The sequence below is a fragment of the Accipiter gentilis genome, chromosome 17 (genome assembly GCF_929443795.1).
Source record: "Accipiter gentilis chromosome 17, bAccGen1.1, whole genome shotgun sequence".
In the NCBI taxonomy this organism is placed as follows: domain Eukaryota; kingdom Metazoa; phylum Chordata; class Aves; order Accipitriformes; family Accipitridae; genus Astur; species Astur gentilis.
In genome coordinates, this window is record NC_064896.1 from 4,128,519 (window position 1) to 4,146,271 (window position 17,753).

At 47.9% G+C, this 17,753-nt stretch overlaps 1 protein-coding gene across 1 annotated transcript in view; it reads left to right on the forward strand.

Moving 5' to 3' along the window:
* Window positions 1–993: 993 nt before the first annotated feature.
* MAN1C1 (mannosidase alpha class 1C member 1) overlaps window positions 994–17,753 on the forward strand; it is a 69,283-nt gene continuing 52,523 nt past the window's right edge. The window contains exons 1-2 of the mRNA XM_049820901.1: window positions 994–1,330; window positions 2,115–3,127. Of these exons, the coding sequence (XP_049676858.1) occupies window positions 2,555–3,127 (573 nt within the window). The 5' untranslated portion in view covers window positions 994–1,330; window positions 2,115–2,554. The remainder of the gene's footprint in view (window positions 1,331–2,114; window positions 3,128–17,753) is intronic.

The window sequence follows — 17,753 nt, forward strand, 5'->3', positions numbered from 1 at the left end:
CGGATGCCTGCGGTTTTGGGTGGTACCCTTTTTTTCCTCTCTCGTTGCTAATTCTGCAGAAGATGTTGGGGTTTTTTTTGGTAACAATTATGAGCAGAAACACTTTGTTTCACCATCTTCACCTCTGGTATAGCATTACCTCACGGGGCGACTGCCAGCTTTCGTTAACGCTTGTATGGTACGTTGAAGGTTAAGGTGCATGATGAGGATTTAAGCATTTGGGATTCAGATATACTTCATGGCAGTTGACTGCAGGCTCATAAAAAACCAGAAAGGACAGTTTTGTGTGCAGAAAGGTGGTTCCCAAGCCATATCTGGCCACTCTCTGAGGCCCCTGCTCCCCTCCTCCTGCCAGGCGGTGCCTGCCAGGCCCTTGGGGCCACATCCCCCCCCAAGGTACAAAGTCCCTCCTGGGGGCCTTGACCCTCTGGCACACACCAGACCTCGGGCAGCAGGCTGTGGGGGCTGCGCGGGTAAATCCGCCCCTCCAAAGCCCTCACAACGAGTGAGGGGAGGGAAAGGCGACGCCATCCCCTCCCCACACCTGCCGAGCCCTCACAGCTCCCTGAGCCCGCCCTGCGCCCTCAGCCCCTATTTAAAGTAGCTGGATCCCCCTCCGCCAATCGCAGCGGGGATGGGGCATTGCTGGCAGCCAATGGAAGGCTGGCTGGAGGAAAGGGGCGGGGCGAGACGCTCCCCTAGCTCGAGCCGGGCAACTGTGGTAAACAAGTGGGCGGGTCTCCCGGCTTCCCTGGCGTTTGGAAGAGCCAACGGGCGAGGCCAGGCGAAACCAGCCAGCCAATAGTGAGCGAGGGCGGAGAGCGGCCCTGGGGGTGAGAGTCACGGCGGGCAGGACTTGGTCTGCTGATTGGCTGGCGAAGCCCCCGCCTCCTCCCCCGAGTGACCGTTGGCAGGAGGAGGGGCGGGGCGAGGGGCGGGGCGAAGGGCGGGGCTGCCGGCGCTGTCGCAGTGAGCGGCGGTGGAGGCGGGCGGTGCGGGCGGGGTGCGTGTGCGGGCACCGGGCAGCGCAGCCCGGCGGGTCCCCTTCGGCGGGGAGGAAGGCGGGGCGGGGAGGGGAGGAGGTGAAAAACAGAGGCCTCTGAGTAGCTTGGTGCAGTTAGATGCTTCCCTCCTGAGTGCTTGGATGGGCAGGAGAGAGGAGCTGCTCCCTGGAGAGCCCGGCAGGCAGCCAGCCTTTTCCTCCTCCTAATTTAACGGGCACTTGTGAGCGCTGACAGCAGCGAGGGGTTCTCGCATTTGAGATGCGTGGGCAGGACTGAGAAGATTTTGCTCACTGTAGGACCCAGAGTGGCTTGGATTTGTCAGAGGGGTGAGTAAACAGGGCTGGGGGTAGGAAAGCGTCCACCCAGCGGGTTTGACGGCGTGTTTGGGGAGCAGCGCCGTTCCTACCCGTAGGAGTAGGGGTGATATGGGGCTTGGAGGTAGATCTTTAAAACGCGTCCTGCTTCTTGAAAGTGATCCTGCTTTTTTTTCGTGGTCTGAAAGTTGAGCTCTGTCGCTTACAGCGCACGTAAGGAGGGGATTGGTGGGGGCAATGGGTAACTCTTTAACAGCGAGGCAGAGATTTGGGAGAAAGGGGGAATTTGCCGGGATCTATGTAGCAAAACCAAAATCCGTAGATTTTTTTGCCTCAAGAAACTTAGCCCGAGCCGAGCTTTCCGCCTGGCTTGTTTGCAGCCCCATCGTCTCCAGCCCTCTGCGGGCGAAGGCAGCTCCTGGCAGCCTGGTGAGGAGAGGAGCAGCCTCGTCCCTGTCGTCTGCTCTCTGTCCCTGGGCACCCTGCCTCTCCCGGGTTTTTCCTCGCTCCTCGTCAGGGCGCGGATCCTCCTCTTGGCCCCAGGGCTGCCCCGCCAGAAGAGCCCGGCAGCCCGGAGGTGTAGGGGATGGTGCAGAGCTGGGAGCTGCTCGCAGACTAGAGAGTTGATGGCAAGTCCGGAGAGAGGGAAAAGGAACTAGTGTGGCTGGAGCGGGGCGGGGGGGGAACGGCTGGGGAGGCGGCAGAACCCTCCGGGACAAAGGCTTATAACGCCGGCTGCATCCTTCTTGGTGTTGAATGAAGGCACTCTTATCTTCCCCCCCGCCCCTCCCCGCAGAAATGCTGCAGCATGAACCCACCGCCTAGAGAGAAGGGATCGCACCTCCTCGGCACCGCTCCCTGAGCCAGCCCGACCAGCAGCCGTCCGGCGGGGGAGCCTGCACGGGGGACGGACGCCGGGAGCAGCCCAGCCCTCCCGCTCCGCCGCCCGGCTCCGGCGGGATGCGCTCGCCGCCGCCTTCATGCCGGAAGGGGGGACTCTGAACCGCCGCTCCGCGCCCTGCGAGCCTCTCGGGCAAGGACCCCGGGCAGCGGCGGGGCCCCGCGGCGTAGCCCGGTCCGGAGCCATCCACGTGTCACCCGCCGGCGGTCCCCGGTGAAGGCGCCCGCTCCAGCCGGTGGTGCGGGGGGGGCACCCCTGAGCCTTTCGCCGCAGAAGCCAGCGGCGTCCCCCGGGGGGGCGGCGGAGCCCGTCCGGCGGCCGCGATCCGGTGCCCCATGGTGCTGCTGCGGAAGCTACCGGGCATGCCGGGCTGGCCGGCGGCGCTGGGGCTGCGGCTGCCGCAGAAGTTCCTGTTCCTGCTCTTCCTCTCGGGCCTGCTCACGCTGTGCTTCGGGGCCCTCTTCCTCCTGCCCGATTCCTCCCGCTTCAAGCGCCTCTTCCTGCCCCGCCGGGCCACCGCCTCCTCCTCCTCCTCCTCTTCTTCCTCCGCCTCCTCATCCTCCGCCTCCTCCTCCTCCACCCGCGACACCGACCTGCCCCGCAGCCCCCCCGCCGCCGCCGAGCCCCGCCACGCCAGCCCCGCCGCCCCCCGCCGCCTCCGGGAGAAGCTCCGCACCGTCGCCCGCATGGCCGGCCCGCCGGCCCACACCGCGCCGGGCTCCCGACAGCAGGTGCAGGGTGGCGAGCGGCGAGCCGAGCCCGCCACCGGGGTTCCCCCGGCCCGGGAGACGCGAGCTCCGCTCCGCTTCGACTACGAGCGGTTCCGCCGGAGCCTCCGCCACCCGGTGCGGGGCAGGCGGCCCGGCGAGGACCCCGAGACCCGCGCCCGCAGGATGAAGATTAAAGAGGTGAGGAGCCCGCACCTCGCCCGTGCCTCCCCTCACGGCCTCAGTGAGCCCTCACCTGCCCTCACGGCCATTCCCTCCTCTCAGTCAGCCCTCACCTCCCCTCATGGCCGTGTCCCTCCCCTCAGTCAGCCCTCACCTCCCCTCACGGCCATTCCCTCCTCTCAGTCAGCTCTCACCTCCCCTCATGGCCGTGTTCCCCTCTCAGTGAGCCCTCACCTCCCCTCATGGCCGTGTTCCCCTCTCAGTGAGCCCTCACCTCCCCTCACGGCCGTTCCCTGCCTCAGTGAGCCCTCACCTCCCCTCACGGCCATGTTGCCCCCTCAGTCAGCCCTCACCTCCCCTCATGGCCGTGTCCCTCCCCTCAGTGAGCCCTCACCTCCCCTCACGGCCATTCCCTTCTCTCAGTCAGCCCTCACCTCCCCTTATGGCCGTGTTCCCCCCTCAGTGAGCCCTCACGGCCATTCCCTGCCTCAGCCAGCCCTCACCTCCCCTCATGGCCGTGTCCCTCCCCTCAGTGAGCCCTCATCTCCCCTCATGGCCGTGTCCCTCCCCTCAGTGAGCCCTCATCTCCCCTCATGGCCGTGTCCCTCCCCTCAGTGAGCCCTCATCTCCCCTCATGGCCATGTTCCCCCCTCAGTGAGCCCTCATCTCCCCTCATGGCCGTGTTCCCCCCTCAGTGAGCCCTCATCTCCCCTCATGGCCGTGTTCCCCCCTCAGTGAGCCCTCATCTCCCCTCATGGCCGTGTCCCCTCTCAGTGAGCCCTCATCTCCCCTCATGGCTGTGCATCCCCCTCAGTGAGCCCTCACCTCCCCTCATGGCCTCGTCCTCTCCTCGTTGCCCCCACTCTCCTCACAGAGCCCTCACTTCCCCAGCCTTGCCCACAGGCCACACAGGCCCTTCATGCCCCTTTCTCTTGCTTTTGTCCCAAGGAAGGTAACAGGAATTGGGGGGTGTCCGTTTCCATGGGGGTGTCCTGCAGCATGGCCTGTCAAGTGTCAGCGGGTGGACATGCCCGTCAGCATCTGCACACACCTTCCCTCACCAGAGAGGAAATGTTAGGGCAGCCTGATAGGGTGTGCCTAGAAATTAAAGAGCTGAAATTAGGCAAAGGGAAATTTCAGTTTGGTTATTAGGAAAAAAAACTTGCTTGGCGAAAGGTGTCTGCGGTTGTGCAAGAGGTTCCCTCCCCAAGATATGGGCATAAAACTGGCTGCTTTACACAAAAGCTGGTAGGTGACAAAACTTGCGCTGGTCCATGGGGATGGATGGATGGGATGTGCTGTCACAGAAGTCGGGGAGGAGGTGTGAGGCTGGCTGTCCCTGTAAATCGTTTTGTCGCTTACTCTGGCTTACTTGAAGGCTGCCCTCGCTTAGACCCCACCAGGCCTGGGTAACCTCATCGGTGGGGTTACAGGGGTGTAACGGAGGGGAGAATTTGGCCTGGTGCCTACGGTTCGTGCATAAAAGCCTGGCAGCCTCACGAACGTTGCAGAGCAATCTGTGACCTAGTTAACCAAGAGCTATAGATTCTGTGTAGTATTCAGTTGTGTTTGTCATATCTTTTGCTACGATGGATAACCAACTTGGAGTGAATTTTGGTGTAGTAAGAGGTGCCGATAAGTAAAATGCACAGATTTAATTAAGCAGAGTATAAATTTCCTGGGTTTGTTCTCTCACAGAGGTGTAGGCATTCTGCAAAGATGCTGCCCCAGGTTGAACAGAGAAGGAAGTCAGAGTAACACACCGAGGGCTTTAATCTGCTGTAACCTGTGTTTTAAAAACACTTTTTTAAAGCTCCCCTCCTGATCTCTCTCTCAGTCATTAAAACAAAGGCTGCACCGCTGGTAAAATTCCAACTTTTCTGTCAGGCAACCAGACACAGCACACCCAGGGGTGCTGGGTTTCTTTATGATCTCAGGCATGATTGAGCCATCCTTTCGTTCTGCATCTCAGCTGCAGGGTATTCAGAATATTCCAGTACCCGGCCGTCTCGTGTGCTTGGAGTTGCGGAGCGTGTGCTTGAATATGCTGCAGACTCCCACTTTCAAAGTATGCTAGGATAGCACAGCGTACCCATGAATAACCCAGCTTCCACCCTGTACAAACAAATCAAATTGGAAATCAAATTTATGAAAGCTAGTGGAATTCAGTCCTTTATTTGTAGTTAATTATTTTTTAAATATAGGATTATTGCAAGTTGTATGGATTCAGCCCCATCTGTTTGTAACAGCCATAATCAGCGCCGGGTAGCAGAGTTAGATTTTTCAAGGATGAGAATCCATAAATACTAGTTTTATGCTGACAGCTAATTACTCTTCAAACAGAGCCGTTATTCCTTAAAAGTGGCTGCACTTCTATTTATTCAGAAAGAGAGAGAGAAACAAATATGGTGCTGAGATATGAGACTGAATGTGCAAAACAAGGGACGGTGGTGCAGCTTGTGGAAGAGATAAGGTGTGTCCTTTTTTTGTGAATAAAAAAGACATGAAGAAAACAAAGCAAGAGAGGTTAGAAGACAAATGCTGTATGAAAAGAAACAGATGGGTAAAAAAAAAAAAATTGCAAGGAAGAAATAAGTCGAGTCATGATACAGCATTTGGGTTAGCAAATACTCTTCGCATGATGTGAGAGACACCAGCAGGGGCAGGTAGTGGGTTTGCTGGCTGTTGTAAGGTGTTGTGTGCAGTAGCAATAAGTAGCTCTTCTGTCCTTCTGCCAGAGCTTTTAAGCCCTGTAACTTGCTAAAATGTGTTCCAAAGTGTCCTGGTACTTAAAGTTTTGTTTGTTCCCTGCCACCCCCTTAGGCTATTCTTACAGGTCAGCATCTATGTAACAGGGAGGATGAATATGGATGGGATTTGTTGATTTTATTTTTTTTATTTCCTGCCCTGCCCACCTTCCCCCCCCCCCCCCATCTGTCTGCCAGAGCCTAGATGAACACCAGGAGAAAGAAGTGGTGCATGATCAAAGACTAGGGCTGATGCCCAACCTAGAGACTTGGAACTTTCTGTTTTCTTGTAGGACCTTTCAGTCTGAGCAGGAGTCCGAGCAGGCATCCGCTCTTTCCCACCCAACCTCTAAGATGCTTGATGCTTCAGCCAAAGAAGAAGGTGTGTCATTAGTTTCTGGGCTGTTAAGTGTGGAAAGTGTCAACTAATGTAGTCCTGCTAGACTTTTTCTGCTTAAAAGATAGTGTTGTCTGGAGCGTGAAACCCACCGCTGTGGTGTCTCCCACTTTACTGCTGTTTGGGAAAGCTCTGCGCAGTGCTAGGGGCACTGGAGCTGTTTGCAGATTAAGGAGTCTGGCCGTGGGTATATCTGCCTCACTGACTTGTGTGCTTTGAATGCTGTGTTTCCTAGTAGTCAAAAAGGAAAGGAGGTGGATTCTCAAGTTGAAATGGCATGTAGAATTCTGTTAAAAGAAGTGAGTGCTGCAGTCAGCTGAGCTGACGTGTGCATGCAGGTATGTTGCTTTGCACTGGGTAACTTAGCAAAGTGGCAGACTTAGGTTCAATTTACCTTTTTAAAGACACGTCCAGAGTCAATAAGCAATTGTTTTCCTGAGAAGCAAAAAAGAGAGCACCTGTATTGCACAGACTGCTTACTGCAAAAGGTCATTGGTCACCTGGAGAATTGTCTGGGATATACTGCTGTGTGTTACTGTGGGCAGCTGAGTACTGTGGACACTCTGACCTTTTGAAGAAAACTGCAAAACCAAGTAACAATCTCCCCATGCTGCAGGTAGAGAAATTTAGAAGAGCCTGGGATTATTCATCTCTTAAACTGACCTCTGAAAAACATATTAGTTCTGTAACTGATCGGTCATGCATGGCTTCAGGGACTAGCTAAGTTTTTACATGTGCCAAATACTAATAACTGATGTTAACAAAAAAAAAAAAAAAAAAGTGGTTGTAGTTGGAAAGTGACTGCAGAAGTGCCACAGTGGGATTCCATATTTATTTGCTCTCAACAATTTCCAGATCAAATTGGCTCAGTGAAAAGTCAAAATGATTTCCCCTCCAACTGCCACTACTGCAGACTCAGCCTCAGATCTGGGAAAATCAGACCATGTGGTTTCTGCCTTTTGCATCATAACCAGTAATAAAGATTTTGCTATTGGAGCTGAGCTGACAGTTTTGCTATGATGGATGAAGCAAAACAGACCGCTTCTTGCTGTACTGTTGCTGTGTTGGCTTCATGGGTCTCATAGGTAGGGAAGCTATGGGGAGAGAGAAGAGCATTCTGCTGAAGTATTTTTATACCAACTCTACTAATGCTGTACAGTGCTTAAGGACAACCACTGCAACCAGCTAGACCAGAATGTGTCCATTGAGGAAATTAAATTAGCTAGTTTACTCCCAGTCATGAGATGTGAGAAAAATGTGAACAGTGAAAGAGATTTACTGGTTTTTCTTTTCCTCTTTGGGGACAAAAGGCAAGTTTCCTTGGCTGATGTTGCAGAATACCTAATACCTTAACCTGACAGTGTCCTTTGTCCCTTTCAAATAAGGGAATATGTCAAATTCAGGCAGGCTTTTAGTCCTCTGCTGGGATTGTACCCTTGGGTTTGACACATGCATTCATTTTCTCCAGATTAGTAATACTGAAGCCTATTTGTTTTTCAGTGCAGTTCTCTTCATCCTGGCTTTTCTTCCTGTCTCCACCTTCATTTGCCTCACCTTGCTGTCTGCTGTCCTCTTTTAACACAGCTCTAAAGATGTATTTGCTTTTGAAAATCAGACCCCAGGGGAAGAAGGCCATCAGAGTCCGTGTACACAGTTATCCTGCATCACTCTGCAGATTAGCAGACTGCTATTAAGGTAGATCAGTCTTTTAAACACAAATATCTTGACAGTTTTTCACTGAAAGATAATTGCAAGAAACAGGAACGTTATCAGGAGCTCAGCTTTTGTGGAAAGTTACTTGGTGTTGGTTGCTGAGTTCCCTTTCTGTGGTTTGGACAGTCCTGAGCAGTGATCCCTTCCGCAATGAAGCACACGTTGTTGGGACAGAGCTGGGGAAGTGCTGCTTGTTCTCCGTCTGAATTTGTGCCGCAGCCCTGACCCCTGGTGGGAGAAGTGTCTGGTCAGACACTCATTCGCACTCGCACACCTTCGTGGAGGCAAGCTGTGGGTATTCTTAGGGGATTTTACATGGGTGCATAAGGGCCAGGAACTGGATTTTTGAGCCCTGCTTTGAATAAATTGATGATCACATAGTTTGAGTTACAAGTGGTCTGTTGGTACAATGCTGTGAATCACATTATCAGTCGTCCCTGAGCCATCTCATTTCTGAAGCCAGCAGTAAAAAGATTTCAGACATGTCCCTTTCCCTATACTGTGCACTTCTGTTCTTCCATTTGGAGAAAATGCCTTTTCTTTCTGTAATCTGGGGATGAACAGAACTACAAGCAAATAATGTAATCTGTCACTGGCTTCAGTACGTGAGTAGCACCACACACAGTTCTAGATGGAAGTGCACCTCCCCATGCATATCTTTCTCACTGAGGCCTGTAGAAAACATCTAATCCTTTGTGCTGGTCAAATCCAGTGACTTCCAACAGACTTAATTTGGACACTGGGGGTAAAGAAAACTGTTCTCAGGAAATACTTACTATAATGGAATAGAATGATGACCTCAAACCAGTCAGGTACAGTATACTGTGATCAGATCATAATTCTTTCTCTGGGGTAGAAATACCTTTGCAATGAGAGAATTTCTCTGCAGTTTGAAGCACTGGCTGGCTCCAGGCTTGCTGGAATTTTCCTTTGCTCCATGCTCCTTCTCATGCATTTATTTACTGAACCTGTGGAAAAGGGTACTATACTGTAAATCCCACAAATGGTGCATACAGTGTATTTTTTTGCTTCACTAGCCTTTGGTGGATTCATGCAAACAAAATTTAGACCTAAGCTGTCTCAGCCTCTTTCGGCTGTAGGGTATACAGTTAATTGACTAAAAATATATTTTTTCTGTTGGCATAATGCATGAGTATAGAAAATACTTAGGATGCTGTGATCTGTGCTACAGTGCTGCTTGCCTTAGAGGTGCTAGTGATACCTTAGTGCACACTATTACTGATGTTACTGAAGCTGAGGGCATTTTGGAATTTGGGCGTACTGTGCACTTTGAAGACATTTGTTCTTATCTACAAAATCTAGCGCTGAAAGCACTTGTTCCACAACAACTACATGTGGTGTGAGACTAGTTTATAAACTGCCACTTAAAGACAATGCAGTATTCGCACAACAGCAAAATTGTTGGAGTGTGGACCTCTCCAGGCAGATTACAGATAATGACTGAATACAAGTGCTGGACATGGTAAAATGAGTTTCCAGGACACACACAGGCGTGTTGTGCAGAAGGACCTACACCTTCCTGAATTACTTCAGCAAATACACATAAGCTCTCTGAAAGTTCTCAGATAAAAAGACAAGGGGTTTAGTGCAGCAGGGCTGGAGGCTGGCTACTGCCAGTCTCTAACATCCTGCTGTAACCACATTCGCATACCTTCAGGGAGCAGGACTGAATGTGGCTGTGGTCTAAGTGGGGGGTCGCATAGCTGGGGGGGTGCACTAGATGAGGTGGCCTACTGTGCCTCAGTGCGTGGTACCAGTGGTGAGCCAAGCTCCTGTCACCCTCCCCTGTTCTGCCATCAGTCTGGGGACTGTGTATGTGCAGTTGTGCAAGTATTTATTAAAAAGTGGTCACCTCAGTTAAGATTCCATCTTTCCAGCCAAAATATTTATAGACTTCTGATTAACTTTTTAATCAACAATTAAATCCTTCCCTTAATGGAAGAAAGATTTTTATGTCTGGTGTTCTTTCCTTTGGATCTGTATGCAAGGCTTTACCAGATTATGTTAATCAATCATGTTTGTTTTATCTATTAGTCTATTATTGTTTAGATTGTTTATAATTTTGTTTTGATGTTTTTGCATTTGTTTTTCAGTATTTAAAACAATTCGGATTTTAGATGGGAGACTGAGAGGGGGAAAGGAGAATGTATCTTAGATCAGTCTGTCATTTAGATCTGAATATAAAACTGACATGAAGCTGTCAAAAAGAGAAAGCAGGAAAGAGTATCCACTTCATTGGTGGGAAGAGGAAATCTTGTGCTTGGAGCATTCTTATTTTTAAGCTTAGGAAAGAGCCTAAATTTACATTCCCCAAAAAGTACTTTTCACTGAGTGCCGTGAATGGATTTGGCATGAGAAGCGAACACACTCCCATGATTGCTGTCTTTACTGCGTATCCCCTTGGCGCTTCAGTTCATCATATGACACAATATTTTGGAAGGGCTCCAGAGAAGCTGTCATGGGCAGTGGTGTCAGTGATCCGTGCATAATGCGAGTGTATTGTGCATGATGGACCCAAACCATTGTAAGAAAGAGAGCACAGTGGGAACACTGAAGGACTGGATAATAAACATCCTCTATTTATGGGACAGTCGTGTTACTCATTTGTACTCTTACTGAAGGGGGCAGAGCACCTACTGTTAATTAGAACAGGACACTTGGTCCTGGGTTCTGTTCCTGAAAGCAGGTTCATCATGTCACTGTATAGATCCAGTATGCACCTCTGTAAAATGGGCACAATTTTTTTTATCCCTAATCCAGCAAGCTAATATGTGGCAAAACTGTTTCCTCTCAGGCACTTCAGCATTCCCTGGGAGGACACTGGTGCATAAGTAATGGCTAGAGGTTGCACTAAACTGAAGTGACTTTAGTGCTTCCCTTTTGCATCTACTTATCTTGACAGCAAAGATGCAGAGTCCCTTGTGTGTGTATCTGCTGCGTACTAGAATCAGAGGAGAGATCTTGATGGTGTTTGAAAAGGGAAAGTGTGTTCTTCAGACTTACTTCTCCTTTTAGTAGAAAGGTAGTGGAACCTGGCTTTCTAGGAATAGGAGTTCTGTGTGCTGAAACCCCCATACGTCCTTAGATGGCCCTCATGCAGTTTGTGACCTTCCCCATCCTTGTGTCTGTAGTTCCTTCTGTCACCCACCCCTGCCCAGTGGTGTCTGTTGCTCTTCCCAGTGTCCCCCCTCGGCTGTGTGGGCCGGAGGCAATGATCCAGCTCCGGGTGCTTGGTACCCACAGCTGCCTGCTGCTCAGCAGGCTGTGGCTGAACAGAGCAGGAGCTTGTGCAGCTCTCCTGCCTTTAGTGGGGCATTGTGTGGGTCTCTCTGCCAGTCTGCTGGCAATTTGCACTGAACTTTAGTTTCCTCGTGACCTATCCCCTCTGTCAAACCTGATCAAAGTTTTCCAGCTCAGAAGTTACCAGGGAGGACGGGCAGACGACAGCGGAGCAGAAAACAGTTCTTGGGCTTATTTGAGCTAATTGTTCTGATGGCTGTGATTGAATGGGAGCCAGGAACTCGTTAGTTCTAATCTGGCCTCCAGTACTTCTATTGCATGGCCATAGAGCTGTTGTTACATTTCTCTCTCTCTTAGTTTATTAGTGGGTGGAACGATATCCTAAGATTAAAGCTGCAAAGAATAATGAATGCAAGAGATTTAGAAATTCTACAGCATCTCATCGTGCCAACAGCACTTGCACAGGATGATGATGTACAGTGAAGCTATATGTTCGGTACATCCTAGAGGATGTCTCTTCCCTGAGAGCTGGTACTTGCTTCAGAGGAAGTCAGTGACGGAACTCCCACTGAGTTATGGAGCAAGATGGCTCTGAAGACCGTCTGTACTGAGAATTGGAGCCATGTTAGTAACATCCAAGCAAACCGTGTTTAAAACAGAATTCTTGCTCTAATTGTGTTAACATGATTTCCCTGGGCAGTTAAGAAAGTGCATAACCATGTACTTTGCAAAGTAACAAAAGATAATTATAACGTAATCACATTTCATCCATCCTGAAACCCTTCAGCTGTCTGGGTTAGCCAACCCAGCTCACAAATAAAATACTTCCAGGGGATGTTTCTGGCTCTTCTTCCATCTGAGCCTTCATTTTTCTCTGGAGTTAATCTAGGAAGGACAAATACATATGTTGGTAGTTCAGCATTTTGCTAGATAAACACAAATCCTTGGCTGACTTCTGGTGACGTTTTGGCTTTCTTGAAGGCCTTCCTCCAGTACTGAGACCAAATACTAGTTGTATTTGATTATCTTATCTAACAGACACTTGTTCTGCATGTTAGTGAGCTCTCCAACAACCAGAACATTGTCGCTGCTGGGTGTGGATCTGCCCACTCTCATCAGTGGCTGCACAGTAGAATAATTCAAAAGATTGATTTTGGAGAGGCAACTTCTTGGCTGGTATAGGATAAAGCAGTAGACAGCTGTCTTCTCTTCTGGTTCTTTCTTTTCTGGATTTCAAAGACTTAAATAAAATTTTTAGTTGAATTTTAGGATGAAATTTGATAAGTGGAACAGAGTGGAAGCTTGTTCCTCAGGTCTTGAAAGGAAGCATGGCCAGAGCAGTACTGTGGGAGCCACTTCCACATTGGCAGGGACATGGAGTCTGTGACCTAGGAGGTGCCTTCTGTTTCTAATTTTGATGAATCTTTATGGTTCTTTTCTTTAGTTTATTACCCAGATCCCCTAACTTACTGTTTCTTGCTTTATTCTTTCAGGAGTTCATTAATCATTGTCATGATGACTGTCTAGTGCAGTGCTGGAATGATGCCAGGGCCAAGCCCTCATCCCTCTTCTGATGGGAGGTCAGGCTAAATGAAAGTGAGTCCCCTTCATCCTGCCAGCTGAATTCTAACATTGTTCTAACATTCATTCCACCAACTTCATTTTTATTAAAGATCCAGTATTTGCAACCTTATTTGTATGATTTATTGTTGACTGTGGGACTCTTGGAAGAGTTTATCAGCCTCTGGCTAATAAATTTGCTACTGTGGTCCAAGAATTTCTTGTAACACTTTTGTAAGGTGACAACTCTGACATGAAGCTCTAGGAAGGCTGTGACTGAGTTTCTTGTGTCTGTTATTAGCTATTACCTTTGATAAATTATTGGTCTAATCTCTGCTGACTGCTTAATGCTTGAGAATTGCTCTGTTCCTCTCTTCAGAAGTTCAAATCGCAAGTAACTCTTGAAAGGGGAGAGGAGGGAGAGGACAGCAATGCTCCAGTCTGTCCCTCCAAGCAAGGACTACAAAGACAGATGGGGAGCAGGTGAACCAGCAAGAAATCATTAAACTAAACTCATCCTCCCAGATCTCTTCTGTTAAGCCATCCAAGTGTGAGATAAAGCACGAGGTGTGCTGGCAGTTCTTGACTTCCCTCTTTTCTCCTGTTCCAGCATTTGGACTGATTTCCAAACAGATGTTTCTTCTGCTCCTTACGTCCATTCTCACAGTGGAAAACAGGAGCGATGCAGGGTAACTCTTGGCCTGTATTTACATTTTTTCGTTCATTCTTTCTTTCCTTCCTTCAGTTATCCCATCTGCCTATGACTGCTTTTTGGGCCCCTGAGCCATCCATGTGTCAAAAGCAATTCACACTTTACTGGTGCTGGGAGGAAAGAGGCAGATCAGATGTGTGGTCCTGAAATGGAAAGAGTGAGACGTGTATATTGAGCCACTGAATGAACCTGTGACCGTGCTAAGTTTTTCTTCCAATGTGAAAGGATTCCTTTCATATCTTACAGCGTGGGTCCTATTCAGAGCTGTGATTCCCTTTTCCAGATTTAAGGGCTTAACAGAGGCCTGATCAATCTGTTTAGGTTGTTATTAGCCAAGATTTTACCTCAAGCTGTTGTGTGAGTCAGTTCAGTTTATCTACCTGGCTCCCTATGCTGACTTAGCAGCTCCGAGTCACTCGTGTTCCAAAGGATCTTGCTGTGTCCCAGGCTGGCAAATTTCCTCCCAAAAGAGGATGTGGCTGATTGTGAGGGTGGTCTTCACTTTTTATCTCTGAGAATGCTTTGGAAATGTTTCTTTGGCTGAACTAGAGCTCTTCAGCTGTTCAACTTGGGCTGCTGGATTCAGAGCCTTACACAGAAGCTCAGCCTTCTGGTGCATCATAGTTTGCGTAACCATGCTTCACAGTGACTGTCAGGATGTTTCTGCTCTGGGCAAGGAAGGCTTGCCTCAGGACAGCTCCGTGGCAGGTCTCCGTTTCATCTTTCGCTTCCATACCCACAGAGTGTTCCTGCCATGGTCCCACTCCAAGGCTCAGGAGTACAAAGCCTTGTATCTTCTCTGTTTTGTTTCTTTTCATAATTGATCTGTTTGACATCTGTCCCACAGGCTGTCAAACAAGTAGGCTTAACAGGTTCTAGAGACTTTTTTTCTTTTTTTTTTTATTATTTTCCTTGAAAAAGAAAAGAAATATGTCCCCACACTTTTTTTTTTTTCCTTACAGTCTGCCCATTTTTGGTGAGTTTTCGCTACAGTTTCTTTTAGAGCATCCCCTTGGGCTCTGGCTCTCCAGAAATGAGAATCCTGTGCAGATGGTATCTTTAGAGAAAAAGAAAATGACTTACCTTGTCATAATGCAGGTCTGGAAAAACAATCTTGCTTAGTGTTTGTGTTTCTATCCACCTTCCCTTTTAACATGGATGTTTAACTAATCGTTGTACATCATTCATCTGGAATGTTGGTCACTTTTAAGGAGAATTTGTAGTCTGTGTGTAATCAGGGATTTACGAAGACAGTGTGCTGTACATGCTTTAAGGGACATAGTTGAAATGTAGGAGCCCTCAAGACAGCCTATAGGTATGTCACAGTGCCCAAAATCTGAAGAGCTAGGGGAATTTCCTGCATGATTTATGCTGCAGGCACAAAACTCAGGAGGGAGACTCTGAGGTGACATTTGAAGAAGCACAATTACTAGGTAAGTAATTTTTTTCCGCTTTCTTTCCTCAAAGCATGCTGGAATGAAATAGTAGTCACTAAGAAAAGCCATTACTAGACTGTCCAACCTAGAGTTAAAAGGACTTGAAAAATCCAAATAATAGTGTCACACACAGTGTATTGCTTGCTTTCTGGGTCCACCTGCCATCCTTTGTGCATGCAAGCCCTGGCAGTAGCTGTAGAAAGAGTTGTTGCGTGTTTGACAGACATCTCCTAATATGCAACTTTGTTAGCAAAAGTAATCTTGTGAAGTGAACCATTACATTAGGATGTAAAGGTAATGATTTGTGACATTGCAGGAGTGTTGGGGAAAATATTTGCTTGATATGCCTCTTTGTGTGTGAAAGTCTTTATGTATGTATTTGGATATATGGTACCTTTTCACTTCCAAAGTGCAGCACATACAGTAATTCATGAAACTAGCATCATGGTAAAGCATAGCACAGTGTAATGTAGTTCATAGGTATATTTTAATACTTCTAAGTATCTAATATTCTAATATTAGAATATTATTATCTAGTATTCTAATATTTTACAAAAAGAGCTTAATTTCCTATCTTCCATTGTTACTTGAACATGTTCTGATATCTTCTACTTTGAAAGCACTTTTAAGTGCTACAGATGTATACTCACAACTGAAATTTCCATTTAAGAAATCTGGTTTGGATAGGAAATCTGAATGCATGGAAGAAGTAAACCAGAGCTAAGTTTAAATTCTGCACAGTATCAAAAAAACACCCAATGTTTTATAAGGACCTTAAATTTTTTTTCTGATTTTCTCATAATTACAGATGTTGCTCAAAGAGCTACTTCTGCCTTCATTCTGTAGTAATAACAAGGGAGATCATAATTATTCCTGTGGTTTTAAGCTCATCTTTCTTAAAGTGTCCCCTCTTCAATTTTTAATCTTTCCTGTATCTCACTATTTGCTTTCTGTATGTTTGCTGGCACAACATCTTCACTTTCATCTGCATCACACAAGCTACAGTTAGATTTTCTCTTCAACACTGACCCCAATTTTTTTTTCAGCATGCCAGATTACCTTTTGAATATCCATCTATGGAAGAAATCATCCCTCAAATTTAATAGGGTCAGTTCCTCTGGCTAAGACAGCTGGGTGCAAACTGGACATCATGGATTGCCTTTTTGTGCAAATTCTCTAAATCTCATGATGCTTGAATAGCAGTTAGAGGTAACAAGCTTAGGACAAGAAGAATCTTCATCGTTTTTATTGCTGGCCTTGTTGTATAGCATCAGCTTTGGTCATGCTCTGGAATATCATATGTTTGATCAGTGATAGAGGCTCAGAGGAAATACGAAGCTGACAGCATTAGGGTCGCCGAGAACACAAATACCTTTTATTTCTATTAGAATTTTCTGCAAGCTTTGATTCTGGGAAGCGAAGGAGATGAGACTACAGCTTTTCTCATCTCTACTAAATCACCCTGTGCTTTGGTCTAGACTTGCAAATTTGTTCTCCAAACCATTGTCGTCCTCTTACAGTCTAGCATCTCATTAAGAAACTAACTGCAAAATCAACTGCTCTTGCTGACATGTTTCCTGATTTAGATGCAGCTGGATCCAGCTGGGTCTTAATGCCTGAGATAGTCCTATCGAAGGATTTCCCCCCCCCCCCCCCCCCCCCCCCCCCCCCCCGACACGGTTAAATCTAGTTGCATTAGGAATTTAATTAGGAGTTAGTTTAATTGTGTTTTGAGCTGTTCTTTTTCCCATTCAGCTTTCCTAGCAGGGGCTGTGAGTCAGGAAGACTCTTGAGTTCTATTTCTGTCCTTGTCACTAACACTAATGACCTTGGACTACTCTGTGCTGGGTTTTTTTCTGTTCCCCCAGTGCAAATCAGGCTTCTAGTCCTGTTTTTTCCTGATTGTGGTGGGGAGAGAGTGCTTACCTCTGCAGATCTGAGCTGAATAGCTCTCCTTTACTCAGCTGGACCGTCTAGTCTGGGAACAGCAAGCAGAAGTTGAAACTTTTTTTTTTATTGCATCTTTCTGGAGGGTGCCTTGCAGCTGTGTGATGGAAGGTGATTTCTTCTAACTTCATAAAGAATTCCTCCATTGCTTCCAATGATGGAGATCAGCTTTCTGAGCAATGGTCTGCTGTATCTTTGGCTCTTGTGCAAGAGAGAGTGAGCTGTCATAGTAACTGATGTAATAAAAACACACCTATGCATGTTTGAAAACAAGCTGCCAAGACTTCGCCACAAAAATCTGAAGCAAAGCCCCACTCACCTGTTGTTTGAATTACTCTGTTATATTTACTTCTAGATAAAGCAACATGTAGCAAGTAATTCAAAGTATCTGTCTACCATCTACCACTAAACAATCAGCTGATGAATTTACAGTCAGTAGGCTGACAAGGTTTGAAATTTTGTTTTAGAATTCGTTACAAAGAGCCAGAGCACATGGGAGGAGTTGAGTACTGGGGCTGATGCTTTGGGTGTGGAAACACAAGCCTTTATCTTGTATTTAAGGAAAAATTGAGTAGAACAGTGGCAAAAAGGCAGCTGTCAGGGAGCTGAGGCTTTCCTGAGCTTTGGGTGTCATTCCAGAGGGTATATTTGCAGAAATTTGCTTTTGAGGATGTGGGTTTGCAACAGGAATTTGTCTTGTGTTATCTGGGAGGCTAATCAACCTCTGCCTCATTACGGTTGTGCATATAATCCCAAGTGTTCACTCGCACTGATCATCTCTTTGACTAAGAGGTATGTCACTGTGTTGATGCAGCTGCAGCAGAATAATTTATACTCTCCTGAGGCAGGGGCCTTGCCCAAGTACATGCAC